The 21,484-nt window shown below is 34.6% G+C and overlaps 2 protein-coding genes across 5 annotated transcripts in view; one reads left to right on the top strand and one right to left on the bottom strand.

Moving 5' to 3' along the window:
• Nucleotides 1–21,484, bottom strand: part of IRSp53 (Insulin receptor substrate 53 kDa) — a 507,262-nt gene that overhangs the window by 309,912 nt on the left and 175,866 nt on the right. The window lies entirely within an intron of this gene.
• LOC141485370 (uncharacterized) overlaps nt 16,293–21,484 on the top strand; it is a 36,462-nt gene continuing 31,270 nt past the window's right edge. The window contains exon 1 of the mRNA XM_074181877.1: nt 16,293–17,110. Within this exon, the coding sequence (XP_074037978.1) occupies nt 16,795–17,110 (316 nt within the window). The 5' untranslated portion in view covers nt 16,293–16,794. The remainder of the gene's footprint in view (nt 17,111–21,484) is intronic.

Below are 21,484 nucleotides of genomic sequence, written 5' to 3'. Positions count from 1 at the left end.
TTGTGGTATTTTCTGTGTGTTTTCTGGTGTTGCTGCCTCATTCGGACGTCCACTGCGTTCTATATCATCGGTGTCTCTTCGGCCACGTTTGAAGTCAGCAAACTAACGTTCAATTGCTGTTTCTGATGGAGCGGAGTCCTCATAACACTTTTCAAGCCATCGCTTCGCATGAACGGTAATTTTTCCCATCAAGAAGCAGTGTAAAATCAAAATACGAAATTGTTTTTGATCCATTGTTTTGAAAATAACAAAAAGTAGTGTCACTCTTTGGGAAATTCCCACATTTTTTGTATGAAGATGGAGAAGTAGAAAGCCAAAACCTTTTTTTCCCAATGGAGATATAGTTTTTTTTTATATGTCTGATTCCTTCTGCATTAGCTGTAATTTTCTGCGACACGATTATCACAAAAATATTTCCATTTATATTTGAATACTAAGAGTTTCTCTTTCTCACACCAACAAATTCGATAAATATCAAAAATATTTGCAATCAAAATTATACCCAAAACAACTTTTGTTTCTACTATGGAAATGAATCACGTTTCTTTTACATTATTCGAAATAATTTCCTAATGTACAATTCTGAATCCCCAATTATTCGAGATATAATTGAAAAATATCTTCATTGAAGCAAATTTTATGGATGAAATAACTATTTGATGTCAGTTTAGGACTTTACTTATCCGACGAATACTTTTCATGAAGCTGATTGTCAATTCGTTTCTAGTTAAGACTATCAAAATGTAAATAATTCCACAATTTCCTTTTCCAGAAGGGCTCGACTTTCTCACCAAATTATCCGGATAAAAATGTCGTGAAAAGTATCCTACAGACTCATTTCCCTTACAAATTTCTACAATTATGGTTGAGCCCGATGGCTTTTATTGCATAGTTATATACTTGGTAAATTAAGCAATTTATAAGGATTTTCAGGCATAAACAACGTCAATTAGATTTTCTAGTTTGTGAGGGAAATGTGTTTTCAGTGAATAAATGAGCGATACTTTGAAATTTTTCAGATGCATTTTATGAATGACATCTGCGTTAACCAGCTGCCGCCCCTCTACGAACGAAAAACCTCAAAAGTTGAGACATGTGCGAACTGAAAATAAACGGGACTTATCTTTTAACGTGCGATTTCTAGCACGGATGAAGTTGAAAACAAAATACTCAATTCATAACATGAAACTTTCCAGGACAATATTTACAAAAACAAAGTTTCACCTACAAATATCAAACCGTTAATGAATATAATGGAAATTTCATATTGAATTTGTGTCCAAAGTATTCACTGGTTTGTAATCAGTAGTCTGCAGGTTTCAATGCTTGACGTTTGGTTTATCAACTGCGGTAGCCATTATATTATATTATCAAATACGCTGAGAATGATGTTTATCACAGTTGCAACAGAAACGTTATGCATCTGAACCTGCATACCACTGTCAACAACAAATTTCCAATAGTATTTCACTAGTCCAGTCCTGTAACGTAATAAGTCCAGATCACGTATCACAGTACGAGGATAATATTTCATAAATAGATGCAGTAAAAAATTTTATTTGTAGGTTAAATATAATAGTATCCATTTTGGTTAGGCAAAATACATGAAGAATACTCATTCAAATCAATCTAAATTAGCAAGTCGAATAATTCCTATCGCATGGAAATTGTGAACTTACTCGGGATTCGATGAAGTCGACGAATTCCGTTTTTGCCTGGTCCTGATTAGCGAAGGTTCTAGCGGTGGGAAAGTTATCGAACTGCTTGAAATATGATGGGTGAGGCAGAACTCCGACGCCAAATTTGTTTCATTTTCTGACGGTGATCTGAGAAACATGCATACAGGCGTTAATCGTGGAGCAGTGCCGACTGATGCAATTTTGGTACATTTCGTCGATTTCTTCACAGTAAGACCCTGCTTTGACGTTTTGACCCGGTGGTAGAAAGTAATACTGCAGTTGACCACAATACAGTAACCTTGAATTTTTTTGGTGGGTTTTCGCCGTTGAGAAGTGGCTCATCCTTTTCCAACCACTGACCTGAATTTCTCCTATTGTTGTAAAGAATCATCACACCTGATGATCCGATCGAAAAGAGGATTGCTTTGGTTGTGCAAAACCGAAGAAGAACAGACATCAAATTGTGACAATTTCTGAGTATCACTCAAATCGTGGGGCACCCACTTTCTGAGCTTTCTCATCTTTTTAACACGTTTTAAACCATCAAAAACCGCATGGAAACTGACGTCAACCCTTAATTTGCAATTGTAAATAATGGAGGTACAATTCTGCAGGTAGAAACTCTTTCATGGAAAGTTTTCCCCTTGTCTTATTCCGCAATTAGCTATAGTTATGTTATTAACAAATGAACAGAATACCTCATTGTTGCCCGATTATTTTGTTTGAATCAATCGTAATTTTTCATCCCTTTACATTTTTCCTAAAACTATTATTTGTTTTCCCATCATTCTAAGTGAGAAAGAAGCTCATGAATCTAGTCTGTTCTGAAGTTGGATAAATGAATAAATGTTGAGATACATGAAACACTGATGTTCTGTCGACCTCACTGCGGCAGAATAAGATTATAACAGCCCAGCTTGCAGTAACTTTTAATGAAAGTTTGTCAGTTCCATTCAAATTTCAGTAATACGAATTTCAATTTCGACACAAGCCGGTTATTGTTTTATTAGTGGTTTCATAACTCCAGCCAAACTTGAAAATAAAGTATAAAAACTCCAAGTCAAAGGTGAATCGTTAATATTGGTGAAATCATGAAATCTGGAGTGGAAGGTCGAAAACTTTGAACGACATCCAAATTAGAAAAGTTTAGAAAATGATTCGATTATCTTTTCTCCATAAATGCTTTCTTTTGTCAACGGAATAGATCCGGTTGAAATTTGAGGAAATAATTAAAAGTTCTAACGACGTTCTAGTACTCTGATAATTAAAAGAACGCAGAAGAGAACAGACCATTTCATGGCACGTTTCCAGAGATATAAAGTCTCTCATTCAGCTGTAATAAGAGAGACAAATATGAGTTATGTTACAATGAAACCTATTAAAAGTTATAGGTTGCATTGTTCGTATCTATTAAAACTTGGGGGATACTGGGACGTATAAACTTGTTATGACAATTTTTATGTCATGTAAAAATTTGATTGTTCATTCACATTCTGACGACCTCATTCCCTTGAAAAAAATGAGAGGTGACAACGAAAATGAATGAAAAAATACTGAAAGTGAAAAGCATTTTATATTCAGCATCTCCCGCATTGAGTAAGAAAGTGAATATGGAGTATATGTATAATAATATGTAAGTATGGAAAATCAAGATATATTGAGACACGTAGTCTATAGCTAAAGGAGTTGAAAATTTGTGATATTGAAGAAAATAGATCAGTCGTAATTTTGAATATCTGCTCCCAAAGGACAGCTGGATGTATCTGAAAGTTACTTCTTTACACAATCTATTTCAAAATTAATCGCTTTATTTTTTCCATTCGGAAATTCTTACATTATTTTTATTAACATAAAGAAGTGGAAAGCCAAAACATTTTTGGGAAAGAGAGTTTTTGGCTTTCTACCGGTCCGTCTTGATAAAAAAAATGTGGTAATCTTCCAAAGGAAGGAAGGAATCAGTCAGTTTCAAAAGAAGTTACTCTATACAGTAACTTATCGTATTTCACAATCTTGCCAATTATAATTTTCATATTTTTCAGATTGTGGAAGCTAGAAATAACCAAAAAAGGTCGATTAAAATTTGATAAAATTAATATTATTGAAACAAATATTACCCCAAAAGGTTCATGTTAAGAGTCAGAAGGAATTTTGACAATACATCTTTCATACATATAATATCTGTCTGTCTGTCTGTTTCTGTTTTTCCGTTAACCAGTTGTCACACCCCTACGAACGACAATCCTCAGAAGTCGAAACTTTTGCAAGCTGAGGATCAACGAGGTCTTACCTTTTAACGTGTGATTTCTAACACGGGTTGGGCGATAGCAAGTGAAAATCGATCGTTCAGACTAGGGCTTGAACCAACGACCAACACGGCAGTAAATTCGAGTGAGTGAACAAAGGACCTGCGTCGAACCGTCTGACTGACCAAAAAAGAGGGCAAAACAGTACAATATACCGTATATAAGTGGATAGAACTGAATGATTGACGAAATAATATGTATTTCTTTATCATTTCTGATTCATCTCTATCCAAATATGATAGAGTTGATGACGGAGTTGGCAGTAATTGTTTCATATTTTAAAGCTGGATGAATACTCACTCTAGTTCAAATATTTTCAGATCCAGAAAGCTTTTATTCATTTATTCACTCGAGACAAGAGTAAAAGTGGAGTTTTTGCATGAAGACTCATATCGTGGCAACATTTTATATAAGTAAAGAGATTATATATTTCAAGTCTTTTGCTTCTTTCCATTCATATCAAGGAGAGGAGTTGGGATTGAGAAACTCCTGAGGTACAATAAAACCTTTAATAATTATTACACATCTGCGTCTCTGTAATTCTGAACATAGGTTCAGAAAACAGGAGATTGTTCAACAGAACATATGAACATGAAATTGTTGTCCATTTTTTCGGTATCAACGGTTTCAACATCTATCGTCATTAGCTTCGGAATGTGGGTACGCTACCTAGGAAGAAAGCATTATGGTTTGGATAGTGAAATAACGTTTCTACATCATAGTTCCGATCCGTAACATTGTACCAAAGCTTTTTCAAAATGAATGCGTTATTGCAAATGACAACAGCCATGTCAAAATGATTTCGATTCAAAAAAAGAAACGCATTATTCGACGAAGAACCGTGATGATCATAACAATCTGTTCAAATGATCTGAGTAGATTTTGTAATATTCAAATAGAAAATGTTCGAATTATTTCCGCTTTTCCTCAGTTATCCTTCCAACCATGACTCGAGAATCTATGACCAATCTTCTCATTCGTTCATTGATGAAGGAAACTATGGAAGCAGTGTTTGTAATTCCTCTGAGCTCGAGGGAACAGTAATGTTGAGTCAAAATAATTTTTTTCTAGTCAGTTCACGATAAGCTGTTTCCAGTCAAACTTGCGTTTTTTTCTGATTGAAATAATATGTCTTGCTTTCTCGAAGTTCAACTTCTTGAAAAGGTTATCAGTACATTCAACCCACAGTTACGAAGTGTGTATTGTTCACGACAAACTATAAATATTCTTCCAGTTCACTCCACTTGGGTAGGCGTTTCGAGATTGTCAACGAGTGAGCAGGAAGTCATCGGTGTTGATGTTTAATGCGATATCCCACTCTATGTAGGTACGAGTATGCGGTTTAGTAAGTGGGTCAATGGCTCTGCTCACGGAATGGGAGACACAAAAGATGTTGGTCAATGGGCCATCATCACGAACGGTCCGGTAGCTGTGCGTGGGCGGACGGAATTCTTGTGTAAAGGTCATTAACGGGGTCATTTCTCTTTCAAATTTGTGCGCCGGAATGGGTCAATAAAAGATCACAATAGCAATCAACAAAAGAGAGGTTTTTACATTTCGAAAGGGTTCGTTTCAATTAAGTTTACAAAAGAATAATAATGATAGTGATGACTGGAAACTCATTCAACGAATATTTTCGATCATCATGATACGGAGTTGATTGTAGGTTACAGTACTTCGAAATCACCAAAGTAAACTGAAACTCCAAAACAATGCCTCACTTCAAATATCATATTTATAATTGATCTCATATTCAGAAAGCTACATTGTGTTTCAGTTGTGTGTTCATTTGATTACCATTATAATGCATGTCATGTCATTATTTCACTTCGTAACAGAAGGCTACCTTTTTGTTTAAAAATGTATGAAAACATTCATATTTATTCTTGAAGAAAAAAATATATTGAGTTATCAAATTGTTTCAATTGTGAATGATTCACACTGGTTGAGCTTTCGAAATAAGTTCAATATTTATGTTAGTTACGTGACATAATCGTGTTTACAGATAAGTTGTATTATAGTGATATTACTGAAAACTGATATTACCTAGTTTTTATAGGTATCCCTATGAGACTGTATGGCACAAAATCAATGAGTTCTTCTTCTCGCCAATTTTGTTCAATTCTTTCAGAGACGCTTATAATATCTTCTATGAACAGGACTCAATATCCTTCTATATTGAATTGTCAATTAGATGACTTTGAACTTATATCGCGGATTGTTCAAGATAAAAGGTGAATGTTTTGCGGGCTACGTACATTCAATTAACAATTTTTTATATCGGTACTCTCATTTTGAAGATGGATAGATAGATAGATAGAGTTTCAGTAGTTTGACGTGTTCAGTTTGTTGATGAGAAGAATAAAAGTGAGAAGAGTTTTGGGTAATTCGTATCGAATTTTGTGTAAAAATATACGATTATGACATCGAGACCAAACTCCAGTCGTACCGATGGAAAAGCCCAGGAGAACCAAAATGAAAAAGCACACCAAGTCGATCAAGGGTCAAGGTTGTTCTATAATGATAACAAAAGATATTTATGGTTGGATGGAAAAGCAATATCTGTCGTGATTTATTATGTTCAGATTGTTCAATTCTGCCATTTTTTATGTTAGGTCAGTATTGTGATATCGTGGAGTTCCATCTTTCAGATGGAGCCTCCCGGTATATTTTTTAGAATGTTTTTTTAATTGGAAGGTTAAAATTGTATGCTGAATGAAGGCAGTCAAGTCACAACCACGAAGGTATTTGTTTCATTTAAACACTAAATTATTACAAGTATCTCTTATACTGATTAAATTTTCAATGAAAGCATTGATTATTATCATAATTATTATCATTATATAATTGATTGAGACTCCTTCGCAAATAAATAGTTGAGAAAAAAACATTTCAACTATGGGAAATAGAATATCATTTCTTCTCTGAATATAAAGAGAAACACAAATATGAAATAACAGTAAATTTGCTTTACCTCGAGGTTTTCATAATCTATTACTTGATTATAACAATTCTCTCAATTCCAAACAAGGAATCAATGTGGCAAATAGTGATCGGTGAACACTCCTTATCATTCTGATTCTGATGGGGACTCTGATCGTAGTAGTAGATTCTAAAGGCAGTCAGCAACGCGATGGGTCGAAGGCACTTGGGTTCTTAAAATAAAAACTGTTCAAAAGTAGGAATACAATAAGAGAAAGAAAGAAAAACATTCCGAGAAGTTTCAGCTAGTTCCAAACTATCTTTTTGGAACTCTATCATATATATGAATGGAAATAATGTCTATCGGAAACCGAATATCATTTTGATACCCCTAGAAAAGAGTCAATATTCACTCATTCATAACTAATAAACTGATAAACTTAATATTTTCAGAATATAGAAATTCGAAAGTTTGGTTGAGCTGGAAGACTACCTATTCCTAACGTTTTACATAGACAGAAAAAGTTGGTAAACAGTTTATCAAACGGCCAAATCTATCGAATTTTCTGTTTATGCGCCGATTGTAAATTCCGTTAGTATTCATTAACTATATAACGACGAATGAAGAAATAAGTACATGTTTTCAATGACGCAAGAAATTATTTACCTTGCATGCATGAATAAACGCAGCCTGTGTTCATTCACTAACTTGTTTATTTTGAGCAAAAAGTGGAGTACCTATTCCAATGAACGGGAAATACTGAAAGAGAGACCGTTACATTGCATAATCGTTAATAGTTATACTACAGATCCAATCATCCAATATACCGAGAAATTCAAATCCGACTCTCATCATCGGGACATCATCGATAACTCGAGAAATTGATATTGGAATTGCTTGCTTGAAGCAGAATTTCATCTATCAAAAACACTCATTCCACACCAGAACAAAAATTCGGTCTCACGACGCGCGTTTCGTTAGATTCGTGATTGGGTGAGTGATTTTATTATTCACAAAAACATTTTTAAACTTAGGAAATTGGGGCGAATGGCAGAGTCGCCTAAAGATCGACGACGAAGCGTATTCCTAAAAATAGTAAATGTTACCAAATGCTGTTAGTCATCATGAGGTATTGAGAATAATTTGAAAATTGTTCGAAGGCTTTTTACTGAGCAAGTAAGTGAAATGAGTGAATTGATTGTGAAGTATACCTTGAATGAAAATATTCAATTTGTTATGTCTTTGCTGCGGTACAGAGGATGGAAGCGAGTCAGTGTACCAACTCGGGAAGTTTGAATTTGAACCATTTATCATTTGCATGGATAATCGGTTCCCGAGCGGACTTTTGGTGGTCTCCTGGATCGTATTGGTAAATGCCCGTTGGAAGGTGGAATCTCGTTTATTGAACCATTTATCACTTGCATGGACACTCGGTTCTCGAGCGGACTTTTGGAGATGAACCAAACCCTATCACTTGTTGTTGTATTGTTTCAATAACATTGAAACAAGTCACTCAAAAGATCAGTGGACGAATTTCAATGATTTATTCAGCATAGTAGTATAGATTCCACATAGATACCACATTTTTCTCAAGAGTAGAATTTAAAATTGAATCAACACATATGCTGGAGACAGTACACTTTGTAACTTGGTTGAAGGTGAACCAGTGAAATTGTGTCTAAATTACTGGATGTACAATTCTCTGTCATGTGTTGAATTTCAATAATGATCAATTCAACATTAAGTATGTATGTATTGATTTTTTCAGAGTGATATTCATCACCACGTCGGCAACTCATGCAATTTTATACCATGACAATTTTTGTAATAGTGAACAGTGGAAGTATTCCAAAAGAATACAATAATTTTTATTGACAATATGTTGAGCGACACATTCTCAAATATAGGTACCTAATCTTGAAAGATATAAATATAATGAACGTTCTGAAAGTTGTATCTGATTAAGTAAAATAATATCAACTCACAATTGACTTTTCACTAGATACCAACTTGAAGTTGATTTCCAAATAACAGAATATTGAAATTTTCGTATTTTTCATTTAACTACTATTGATCTAGAAATTGATCCAATGATTATCAATGAGGGGTCCTTACGAATGCTTGTACTAATAACACTTTGCAAAGAACAGTAATATTCAATTCAAATATTTTCAGTTATACTCGAAAGTAGAATTCCACTTTATGCAAATAGTAGATCCGTTATCATTCACCCCAAGTGATACCTTTTTGTGGCGCGGTATTTTATTTCAATTATATTTGATTTCCGCATTGCTGTAAATTTTTTTAAAACTCGTTACGCATGTCGAAGTTACTCAATTTACTCACTGACACTTAACTCAGAGAGTATAGTGTTTTGAATTATCTCCTGACAAAATATAACGCCGGCCGCCGCTGTTCATCGTCAATCGACTGTAACTTCACCAAGGTCGAGCTCAACCCTATACTGTGCTCTATCGTTCTAGATGTAATATCGTTTTGAGATTCCTATCGGCTTCTGAAGACTCATTGGGATATATAAGCACTACCAACAGAAAGATGAACAAGTCCAGTTGAAAGAGCGGTACGAAGTAATAATATGATAGAAATATGATTCACAACACAACAAAGTTTTTGTTTCGGGGTTGAAATTAGATGATTTTAATGTATTTCCACGTGTTAAAACCGAAAGTGACCATAAAAATTATATATTAGCTCTTGTTTTCAAGATATAGTATCATTATATTATATATATATATATATATATATATATATATATATATATATATATATGTATATTGAGTTTTCAACAAATGAAATATTTCATCACCAACAGTTGGTACACATATTTGTTCACATAACACCCCTCTCATCAGCTGTTCTTAAGTAGTAAACATAACCTATGTGAGTTTGTCAATTGTACGCACGTGGTTGCTATTGAAATTATCGTGTGAAGTTGATTTTTAAATTAATTTAAGTGCTGATCTGAAATGCCTCGAAAGTGTGTGAATTCTGTCGATAGCTTTTGCTATATATGTGGTGAAATAACATTTAAGGCTCAGAAACGTAAAATGACACCTATCGTTAAGACAGCCTATGAACATTATTTTGGTGTGAAAGTTGGGGACCAAGATAAATCATGGGCTCCTCATATATGTTGTAATTCTTGTTCCGTCATATTGCGAGAGTGGCTGAAAAATAAAAACCGGGCAATGGCTTTTGCAGTGCCTATGGTTTGGATTGAGCCTACCAATCATACAGACGACTGTTATTTCTGCTTAACTCCTCCCATTAAGCAAGGTTTATCTATGAAGAAAAGAGGAACGGTTAAATACCCTAATCTCCCATCTGCTCTTCGGCCTGTACCACACTCAGACAATTTGCCAGTCCCTTCTCCACCCCAAAACTATGAAATTTTAAAGGAAGGTGATGAAGACTGTTTAGAAGGAGCAACCCATCCCTCTACATTTTATGACCCTGATTTTGAGGTAAGCGATAGGTCTAGTGATCCGCACAGAATTAGTCAAGCAGAGTTGAGTGACCTTATAAGAGATCTTCGCTTGTCTAAGGAAAAGGCTGAGCTGTTAGGGTCAAGACTACAACAGTGGAATCTTCTAAAACATGATGTGAAAATATCTCAGTACAGACAGCGTCAAAAAGATTTGCTTCCTTTTTTTGAGAAAAAAGAAAACCTCGTAGTTTGTTCTGATGTTAATGGTTTGATGGACTGCTTGAATTTGGATCACACTCCATCTGAATGGAGACTGTTTATAGACTCTTCAAAACTAAGCTTAAAAGCTGTACTTCTGCTTAATGGAAATCAGCTTCCCTCTATTCCTATAGGTCATGCAGTTCACATGAAGGAAACGTATATAAATATGAAAACACTTCTCCAATCAATCAAATATAAACAACACAAGTGGCACATCTGTGGTGATCTGAAAGTCATTGCTATACTCCTAGGAATGCAATTAGGGTTCACCAAGTATTGTTGTTTTTCGTGTCTGTGGGACAGTCGGGATAGAAAATCTCACTATAAAAAAATGAACTGGCCTACACGAGACCTAAACCCTAATGAGAAAAATGTAGTTTACGAGCCTCTTGTAGATCCTAAGGATGTTCTCCTTCCCCCATTACATATTAAGTTGGGACTAATGAAAAACTTTGTGAAGTCCATGGACCAGGAAGGACAAGCTTTTAAGTACTTGAGAGCAAAGTTTCCCAGGTTGAGTGATGCTAAAGTCAAGGAAGGCATCTTTATTGGGCCTCAAATTCGTGAAATCGTAAATGATCCTGCTTTTGACATGATTTTAACAGGAAATGAAAAAAGAGCCTGGGAAGCCTTTAAGGGGGTTGTACATGGGTTTTTAGGTAACAAAAGAGATGATAACTTCACAGCATTGGTTAAAGAGCTTCTTCAAGCTTACCACCAACTTGGATGCAACATGTCCTTAAAAATTAATTTTCTTCACTCTCATCTTAATTTCTTCCCACAAAACTGTGGAGCTGTGAGTGACGAACATGGAGAAACATTTCATCAAGACATTGCCTTAATGGAACAGAGATATCAGGGCCGTTGGAATGAAGCAATGCTTGCAGACTACTGCTGGTCTGTGTGTAGGGATGCTCCAGAAGTGTTTTATAAAAGACAAGCTAAACGACAGCGATCTTACAATGAATCGGATGGACTTAATTGAAATTTGGTGGTACAAACTTCTTTTATTTGTCAAAACACTAAGAATGATTTTTTTTATTAATTTTGTACTTAAAATATTCTAAAAGAAACATAACAATATTGTTTTATGTACTTTCACTTTTCACGTATAGTATAACTACTCTTTAAGATTAAGTACTGTGTATCTCAAAAACCAGAGCTAATAAAAATTTTGCATTGTTATTTTCGTTTTTATCACCCCAAAATTAGTAGAAATTGATTAATTTAGTGTAGGAAACATTCAAAAAATATTTTTTTGTTGTGTTGTGTGTGATTATCAATCTGGAGTTCATTAGAGTATTTGTCAAAGTATTGTCAGTGTAGTTGAGATGTGAAGTCGAGTCGAATTGTATAGTGTCATCGATTATTGTCAAACCTACAGGGAAAACGTAACAATATGCACAGTCCCAAATTAGTTCAGATAAATAAATATAGAGCATTCAGTGACGCTGAATTATCTCTGCTTGAATGAATATGTCAATGATTTCAAGGGCTTTGAAAAATATTCAATTTTGACATCACGTTCATCGCTCTTTCGGATACTTCAGTGAGAGATATCAAAAAAAATCACCCCTAGCTATTACTAGAATAATGTTAGTTTTCTTCATTCAATTACTATTCCTTTCTGATGTGACTGTGAAGTCTACTCACATACATAAATTCAGTTCAAGTTTTCCACTCAGAAAATGTCCACCTAAGTTTTTGTGGTCGTTCACTCTTGTGAAATATGAGGAATTCCCAATATATTGGGAATTCACCTATCATGGTATTCAATCTTGAAAACAATGCATATATTTTTCGATTCGACGGTTATATTTATTTTTTCAATATATAATTAGCAGCACATTGTGATAATATTAACTAAATATTGAAAATAATCACAAAAGAAACTGATCGTCATTGATTTTATGTTTTTCATCATAAAAAAAACAAGAATCAATTTATACATTGTTACAAAGAGTTTTTGAATCAACAAAGTTTTTATCATTCACCCACTCCGTTAGAAAATCGCATAAGTTGTAATCATAGTAAATTTATATAGAACTTAATCAAATTATAAGGAAAAATACCACAGTAAAACCGAAAAGTTGTGGTGATGAATGATAGTGACTTTTGCTGTTGAATTTTGAAAATATACATAGCCATTTAAATCAGAGTATCTGCATATGATGAACATATTGTTGACGGAATAATCAAAATTCAATAAATATTAGCCTCTCCGAAACAGATTATTATTCAAATTTGATTATTCCTCCAACACTATCTGTATCACACTCCATTTTGTTTCGATATTTTTCTTTTATCATTTTTTTCAAGACAGTTTTCCACTGGTCTTTGAATTCTTATTGTCAAACAAGGGCATTCGCAGAGAAATGAATTCAAATGGAATGTCGATGAACTCGAAACAAAAGAACACGAAACTGTTACATTCAGTGCGTACTTGGCACTTAAGTGATTCTAATTACCTCTTGCTCACAAAAAAGTTTGTGAACCTAGCTGCATATCGTGCTTTGAATACAAAAATACATGACAGTGGTGAATTTTTTTATTAACGAGTATTTTTTGGAAAGATACATTTTTTGTAGCTGTTTTCAATCACTTCATGGAAAGTTATATTCCAATGGTAATAATTGCATAATAGTCTTGAAATTTCAAAGTGCATAAGAGATTCATAATTATAAATTCATGACAACGTTTTCAATACTTTATCATAATATTTCCTTCGAACAATTATTAAAACCGCCTAACTGTAAACTGTTTAGTGAAAATCTCGAAATAAATTACTTGAATAATCTTGAATTTAATTACATTCAATATTTTGACAAGTACGTTGATCTGTTGAAGATAAGGCGTATTATCAAAAATTGATAATTATGTACCTTTTCTGTTGTTTTGAGAGTCATAATTTTATTAATGAAATATTGGCTCAGTCTTAGTAGGAAATAATCAACGAATTATTTCAAAATCTGATATCTTTCAGTCTACAATGGAATAATTTATAATTTGTTTTGTAATAGTCTCTCAAAAATGAGTTCATGTGTGTTTCTATATAAATTGATATCAATATCTTCACCCAATTTTCTGTTCTAGTCAATTTCATATTTTCTCATATTTCTACGATGTGTTAGTTTCCACACAATGAAATTTTCGTTTGGTTATTTCACTCTCCTATTGATGATTACTTTTTTGAAACGAATGCAAACGAGTTTCATTGAGAAAACAAATTACAGTTCCGGAATTCTTAAGTTCACATTCACCACATATGCCCCGAAAAAAATAATTCAATGAAATTCAGATTTTTCATGATATTCAATTGATGATAGGATATTACAGATTAAAAAGTCAACTTTTTTATGGAAATTTCTGATAGACAATTGGTGTGTGTACAGGTTCAAATGAATTTGAAAAACTCCATAGAGAATGAAATCTAGCTGAATACTGAGAAACTTCATCGAAATAAAAAAGCCACATTCAAAAAATTATGTTAAAAATTGTCGTCACTTAAATATGCATGAGTGTTGAAAATTATCTGGTTAGTGAACACAATTGAAAATAAACTGGATGCATCTGTCCATATAGTGCTGATCAGAATCTAGTTGGCAATTACGTATGCAAAAACAAAAAGTAATTGATTAAAAGCGTTGGAAATCCTTTGTTCGGTGCCATTCTCAGAAGAATGGAGTGTTATTACCTCCATTACGTAAGACATGCGTTACGGTTATTTGAACGAATTGCATTATTGAGTAGGGCGCGTATCGTTTTGAACTGCACATCTTAATGATCTGATGTAATAATTATGTATTATTAACAACAAATTACTACACGTTACCGCTAACGTATTCTTGAGAATTACGTAACAGGAGATTTGATGATTGTAAAAATTTACTGTCAACACCTGACAATCTCATTACAAATACATAACATGTTATGGTTAGCGATCCTCCTCGAACAGGCAAGTTGTATACCTTTTGGTTGGGTTGAAAATTCTGGTCCTAGTTGTAGTGCTAGAAATCTCACGTTGGAAGGTACGACCTTGGTAATCATCAGCCCGTCTAAGTTCAGACTTCTGAGAGTTGTTCGTAATAAGGCAGTTGCTGCTTGATGGAAAAACACATTTTGAAATGTAGGAGATTTCAAATTTTTTGTCCGTTTAATGTCATATCGCTCCATATCTCAATGTGTCGTGGATATACTGATCGATAAGGAATTTCATACTTCATACATTGATGCGATTCATGTTGTGCCAATTTCAATATTTTATCTTATTTTCAGGTCATGACTATATGATACCGTTGAGTCATTTTCGGTCAATTTTTCTCTACGAATTCAAATTGAACCAAAGGACCACCAAAACAGCCCGAAAAAGCACCCAGGCATGAGGCAATTATGGTGTTGATGAACGCACTGTTCGACGTTGGTTTGGATTCCAGGACATCGAATGCGGATGCACATCTTCACCAGCAGCAGGAGGTTGAATATCTTAATGAAGATCCAGAAGTAATTTCGAATTGGGATGGAATAAACAAAGTTCAATTCACTGCCACTAAAACCCAGGCATCGGTTTTCTCTAAAAAAAATGTTTCCCAACCGGATATAATGTCAGGTCAGACAATTCCGCTTTCGATGATTTGTTGGTGGTTTAAATAGACATCATTATATTTTGGCACAATCATGTCGCTGAAATTCCAAAGGCTGCTTCTCTCAAAAGCTGGAAACACTGTTCTCAACCAGAAAACTGTACACACCTCAGCAACTTTTGATGCTTTATAAAGCTCAAATCAGACCATCTTTAAAAATTGTTCTCATGTATGGAGCTCTGCCCCAAACTTACCCTGAAGCTGCTGGATTCCATCCAGGAAAGAGCCATTTGAAAGGTTGGAGCTTTGTCTCTATTCTACAGATATTTCCACGGAAAGTGTTCAAGTGACTTGACACATTTGTTTCCACCGAAAGCAGAACATATCAGAAATACGCAATGGACTGTGGCTGCTCATCATTTTGAGGTCCAACTCAGTACACCTCTAACTTCACTGTTTAGGAACTTTTTAATTTGGAGAACGACGTTTATGTGGAATGAACTTCCTGAGAACGTTTTTCCAAATGTATTTAATCTCCAGTGATTCATACCCGATGTGAATCACTACTTTCGCACAGGCACCTCTCAAACAGCGCTTCAAGGATTTTTCTGCAGTGCTTGTGTTTTGTCTTCAAAAAGAAAGACTGGCCCATCACAAATGGTGCGTGGGATGGCAGAAGAACTGGGCATCAGATTCCATGCGGTTTCAAACTTATTGTAAGGAGCTCGGAGAAATTTAATAATTGTACCTGTTGGAGTTCGAGAGTTGCAGCATAGTTTGTGATTTCATCACATGCTGTATATTTTATGTAAATTTGAGTTTGTTAGTTACAAGTTTGTTAACACATATGATAGGATAATTGTTTTTGAGATAGTAAAAATAAAACTGTAAAAGTCCAAAAAATATCTCAGTTTTTCTATATAATTCTCCACACTCAACATAAAATGGCGACCGTGACAGAATAATACGTGGAGAATCCATCAAGTTTGGAGAAAGAACGAGGTATCTTGAGGAAAATGTTTAAAAAATTATGCAACGAGCTGGAACTGGAACTGAGTGCCAAGCCGATAGCAAAGCCTCGTATACTGGCCCTCTCAACACAGATTGAAGATAAAGGGTCCAGATCATTCGTCATTGATGAACAAATCCAAATGGTGACAACAGATGATGAAGAGTTCGGGAAGGAGTATGAAGAGAATGAAAAGTTTCGTGAGAATTTGATAATGTATAGGTCGAAGTGCGAGTTTATCCTAGTAAAAATACCGGATCAAGATATAGGAAATGCCAGTACAATTGGAACATCAAATGTCAAGCGACATTTCAAATTGTCAAACATAGAGTAGAAGAAATTTGACGGAGATGTTCGGAAATGGATTGGATTCTGGGGGCAATTTTGAAAAATATATGAAGACACTGAGCTTGATAATGAAGACAAATTCCAATATTCAGTGCAATCCATGGAACCAGGTAGTATAGCAAAAGCTTAGTTGACAGTTTCCCCCCATCTACAACCAACTACGAAAAAGCCGTTGATCAATTGAAAGCCAGGTTTGCACGAGACAAATTTCCTATAGAGGTAACTAGTGATAAATATGCTGCTATGTTGTTTCCACTAGCCGAATCTGCTCTTCCAGAAGATATTCTGAGAGCTTGGGAGAGACACAGGAGCAATATCAAAGCCAATAATTTGGGTTCTAGTACAGATAAATCTATTAATTATTTAAATACTTTATTGAATTTTCTTTGTTCCGAAGTGGAAAGTAAAGAACGCATTAGTATAGCCAAAACCAGTTTTGCTGTTGAAAAGGACTCAAAGAATTGGACGAAAAGTAAGCCATGTTCTGAGAAAATTAAATACACCGGAGTTGAGCCTAGTCTTTACACAGCTGCCACAATTTTTTCGACAGGAAAATATGGTAAGAAAGCTCCAATTTGTTTATTTCGTGAAGGTAAATCTCATTCAAGCCAAGATTGCATCAAAGCTAGGTCATTTTCTGTTAAAGGAAGAAAAGAAATTGTTTCAAAAAAGAATGCTCGCTTTTGTTGTTTAAAACACAATTGGAGTAATTTCTGACATCAAAAAGGCATTTTTGCAAATAAGTAAAGCTGAAGAAGATAGAAATATGCTTAGATTTTTCTGGTAGGAAGATTCTCCATTAAAAATAATGAAAGTTTATCGCCATACTAGAGTAGTTTTTGGTATATCGTCAAGTCCATTTTGCTAGCAGCTAATCTTACCATTTAAAAATGTCTCCTGAAAATTCAAAAGAAACAGCTTTGTAACTCTCAAACTCCAACAGTAACTTTTCACCAAATTTTAAATTTACGAAAAACATTTCATTCTTGTAATCAATATCCTTAGAGTGGAGGTTGCAACCACTAAATAATGACATAATTTCAAAGGTGTCATGTGAAAAAACGCATATGATGTGAGGGATGTTTTCTACAATAATAGACTTCATCGTGCTACTGAGAGCTTAGAAGAAATCAATAAAAAAAATAAAATATGTGATGGAATCGGCCGATACTTGATGAGAATCCATTAAACATTCAAAAAACACTTTATTGTAAGATTTTCATCGAACAGCTTTACAAAAATGCAGCATGTGTTTCGCTATACCATAGATTCCTCAGGCGTATCTTTACTACTTGGGAAGTATCTAGTATAGACACGCCTGAATAGTATAGACACACGTGTTGCATTTTTTTGTAAAACTATTTAGAAAAAATCTCATAAAAAATTTAAACGTTTACATCGAATGAAATAGCTCCACTCAGGGAGCTTTTCAGAGAATTTTCAGAGGTTGTTTTCATGATATGATGGGAGTCTTGTGAAAAATTTTGTCGCAATTTCATCAGCAACATTAATATGAATCACTGGATTATTGATGATATTTCATTATAACATGTTTTTTCAATATTGAAAATTCAACTTCTGGGAATATAATATAACACATTCATTTGATATATCCTGGTATTTCTAGAATTACCACTCATCGAAAATAGTGGTATATTTTGAATATTTAAAAAACAAATTTTCTATTCTACTTTGATTTTCCTCCAGTAACATAATGAAGTGAATATCTAGTTATATCTTAATAAGCTATCATATTCCTAATCCTCCAAAAATTTTTTATGCACAATTCCACGCCTGTTAGTAGAAAGTCGATACATTACACAGTTATCTAGTCCAGATCCGAAAAAAACAATGACGTAAACATTTTCTCCTCGGCAGATTAGATGGAGAAAAAAGACCAGATTTAATCAATTAAATGGTTTCGGCTTCGGTGTAATTAAAAAGGGCGGGGAATGGTTCTCTATTTACAGATACGAATCCGCATGGCCCAAAGCCCCGGCCCAAAGCCGCACGATGGCCCAGTTTGAGTTGATGTTTTAATTTACTCTTAGGCCTACTTTGAGCCTATGATATATTATTATTAAAATTTAATCTTCGAATTGGACGGAGGTAATCGCATAATCGGCTAGAAGGTTTTTACGTACAATGGCAGCAGTTTATTTTGAATTATTTTGACTATTTTCATTCAGTCGAATGAATTGCATTCGTGAAATTCGAACTGCTCAATTCATTTTCATGGCTAATCAGAGAAAGACAGTGGGAATTCGGGAAGTCAAATGTTCGTAACGAAAAATTATTATGCAAATCGATAATAATTCACGCATTATGTCGGTGTGGAATTCGCAATAGAGAAATTTCACATAGAAAACATTCTCCTATACCTATACCATCTGGTTAACATAAAGTCACAACGAGGAACAACTTCATGTCGGATAGTACAGTCATCTTGATAAGTTTACCTGGGAATTTGACATACACCTACGCCATAGCCTGAAGGTGTTTTTGATCCATCTGTGAACCGATAACTGTCTGTTCTTGATATTGTACTGTATAAGGCAGTTCGCAGTTGACAGTTAGAGGCATGATGTCAGAGGTCATTCCCAGAATGCTGTGACTCACCAACTACTGATCTAGAAGGATATTCACTGACAGTGTAGTACTAATGTCATCACAGATAGCCAGACAAGCCTGTCTCTGTAAGCCAGAGAACTTCGCCTGAGCCGTTTTCTGTAAAGCCTTCAGCGACCAGGCAATTGCTCCATAAGTGATCTGACAATCATCAGATATATCCAATGGATTTTTTTAGGAGGTAAACCCTCAGTTTTACCGCGAAACCTTTGGCATGTCCATAGGGACACTCTGGTTTTGTATGAAACTTTTTTCAAGTTGCAGATCTACTTCTCTTTTAACAAGGGCATCAAGCAAAATATCCATCAGGTGCGACCACAAAATGGAGGTAGTAACCCTCTTTGAGGGCAGCCCCTGGTGACCCTGAACCTAATAGCCTCGTCTTAAAAAGTGACATAGGCAATTCTGTGTACATGGCATAGATCCATCCAATTAGGGCCGATTCCAGGGTTATTTAATGCTAAATCTGTCGATTTGCAAGATTGATATGTATACTGCTAGTTATTCAGGGTGACTACAAGTAAATCCACCTTCCTGATATGTCCGTCCTGTATCCTCTCGAGTCCTTTCAACAGAAAGGATGAAAGGCTGATTGGTCGTACCGATTTGGGGTTTGGGTCTTTCCGACCCAATGTAGGTATATATACCCTATATATAACCCCCTTGCTGCCAACCAAATGGATGATATGTAGTTCCACGCCAAACTAGTTCTATGCAATTTCACGAAAATGGGTAAAATTATATCCAGTCTGTTTTGGAGAAGACCTGGAAATATACTATTCTCTTCAGGAGATTTGAAGGGCTCAAACGACTTGATAGCCCATTCAATTTCCGGTGCTATGATAACCTTCTCGATGACCTCTTAATTACTCTTTTTTGAACGTTTGGCGCCCTCAAGTAGAGGAGGTGGGATGTACACAACTATTGAAATCTAAGGTCAAAAGTCATAAAAATCGAGTTTTCCAATATATTTTGCAAATATCTCGTTTCCTATGGGTTTTAGACTATTTTGAAGATTGAATTCCCTACAAATTATGTTTCAAGAAATGTTTATACATTGAATAATTTTTTGGGACGGAAAGCGTGCGGTTAGACTATCATTTGAGGTCAACCTGTAGTTTCAAGAAATGTTTATGCGTTGAATCGTTTTCTAGATAGAGAGCGAAGAGTGCGCGATTAGAGCATTATTTGAGGTCAACCTGTAGTCCCAGTCAAAAACACGCCATGTAAAGATATTTAATCATTAATAAATACATAATTATTATAAATTTTCATTTTTTACCAACTAATACATTCTATTCAATAATTATTTTATGTACGTATCTATTTCTAATCAAGTGTTAGGAATCTGACGTTAAAAGGTAAGACCTCGTTAATCCTTAGCTTGCACAAGTTTCGACTTCTGAGGGTTGTCGTTCGTAGGGGTGCGACAGCTGGTTAACCAAAAAACATATTTTAAACAGATTTAATAACACTTACCCGCCCGTGTAGTTATAAAATTGTAAAGAAAATACTCAAATTATATTTCAATTCTGATGTAATTCAATATATTGATTGAAGTTCTGTAACTTTGCCTGCTATTGCGATCTTCTACCACAAAATTGATATTTTATCTTTTCATTGTCGTTCGTAGAGGGCGGCAGCTGGTTAACGGAGAGACAGACAGACAGACAGGTTGTAGTATGACATGTCTCATAGCTTTTGCGCATAATTATATGGTGAATATATTGAAATGACTTCAAATAGTGTAAAAACCATCAAATATCATCAATACTATGAATATAACAGAACAGTTGATATCATCATGAATGTATCAAGTAAACTGGTAGACGTTTGACTCGAGAAGATATTGCGAGAGAGTTGAGGCAAATTGGGAATGGAAAGAAGCTGTATTCGTTTCTATCTGAAAAATAGTCAAACCATTAGCAAATGAGAAATTCAACCGCTGCTTTGCAATAGGATTATTTTTGACTTGGTTCAATTACAGATACCGACACGAATAAATCTGCACAGCTTTACACATATCCGCATTATACTGATGAGGGTCATTCAGAATGAAACACGTAACGATGACTTGCTACTGTTAGGTATGTTTTTTTAGTGAAGTCAGCCGAAATGATTTTTTCATTGTTTCAACATCATGGATCAACTGGAACAAGTTCATTCAAAATTCATTCAAAAATGACTGAAAGGAGTAACTGATAATATATTTTATCAAATTAATTTTCATAATTTTTTTAACACAAACATATTTTCGATATCAATGACCTCGTTGAAAGATCCAAATTGAAAATAAAACCTCAGG

Source organism: Leptinotarsa decemlineata, unplaced genomic scaffold (assembly GCF_025532065.1).
Source record: "Leptinotarsa decemlineata unplaced genomic scaffold, Ldec_3_MD MMD2_tig00026317_RagTag_RagTag, whole genome shotgun sequence".
NCBI lineage: Eukaryota > Metazoa > Arthropoda > Insecta > Coleoptera > Chrysomelidae > Leptinotarsa > Leptinotarsa decemlineata.
The sequence above is the reverse complement of the archived record's forward strand: the minus strand, read 5'-3'. Positions and strand labels throughout refer to the sequence as shown.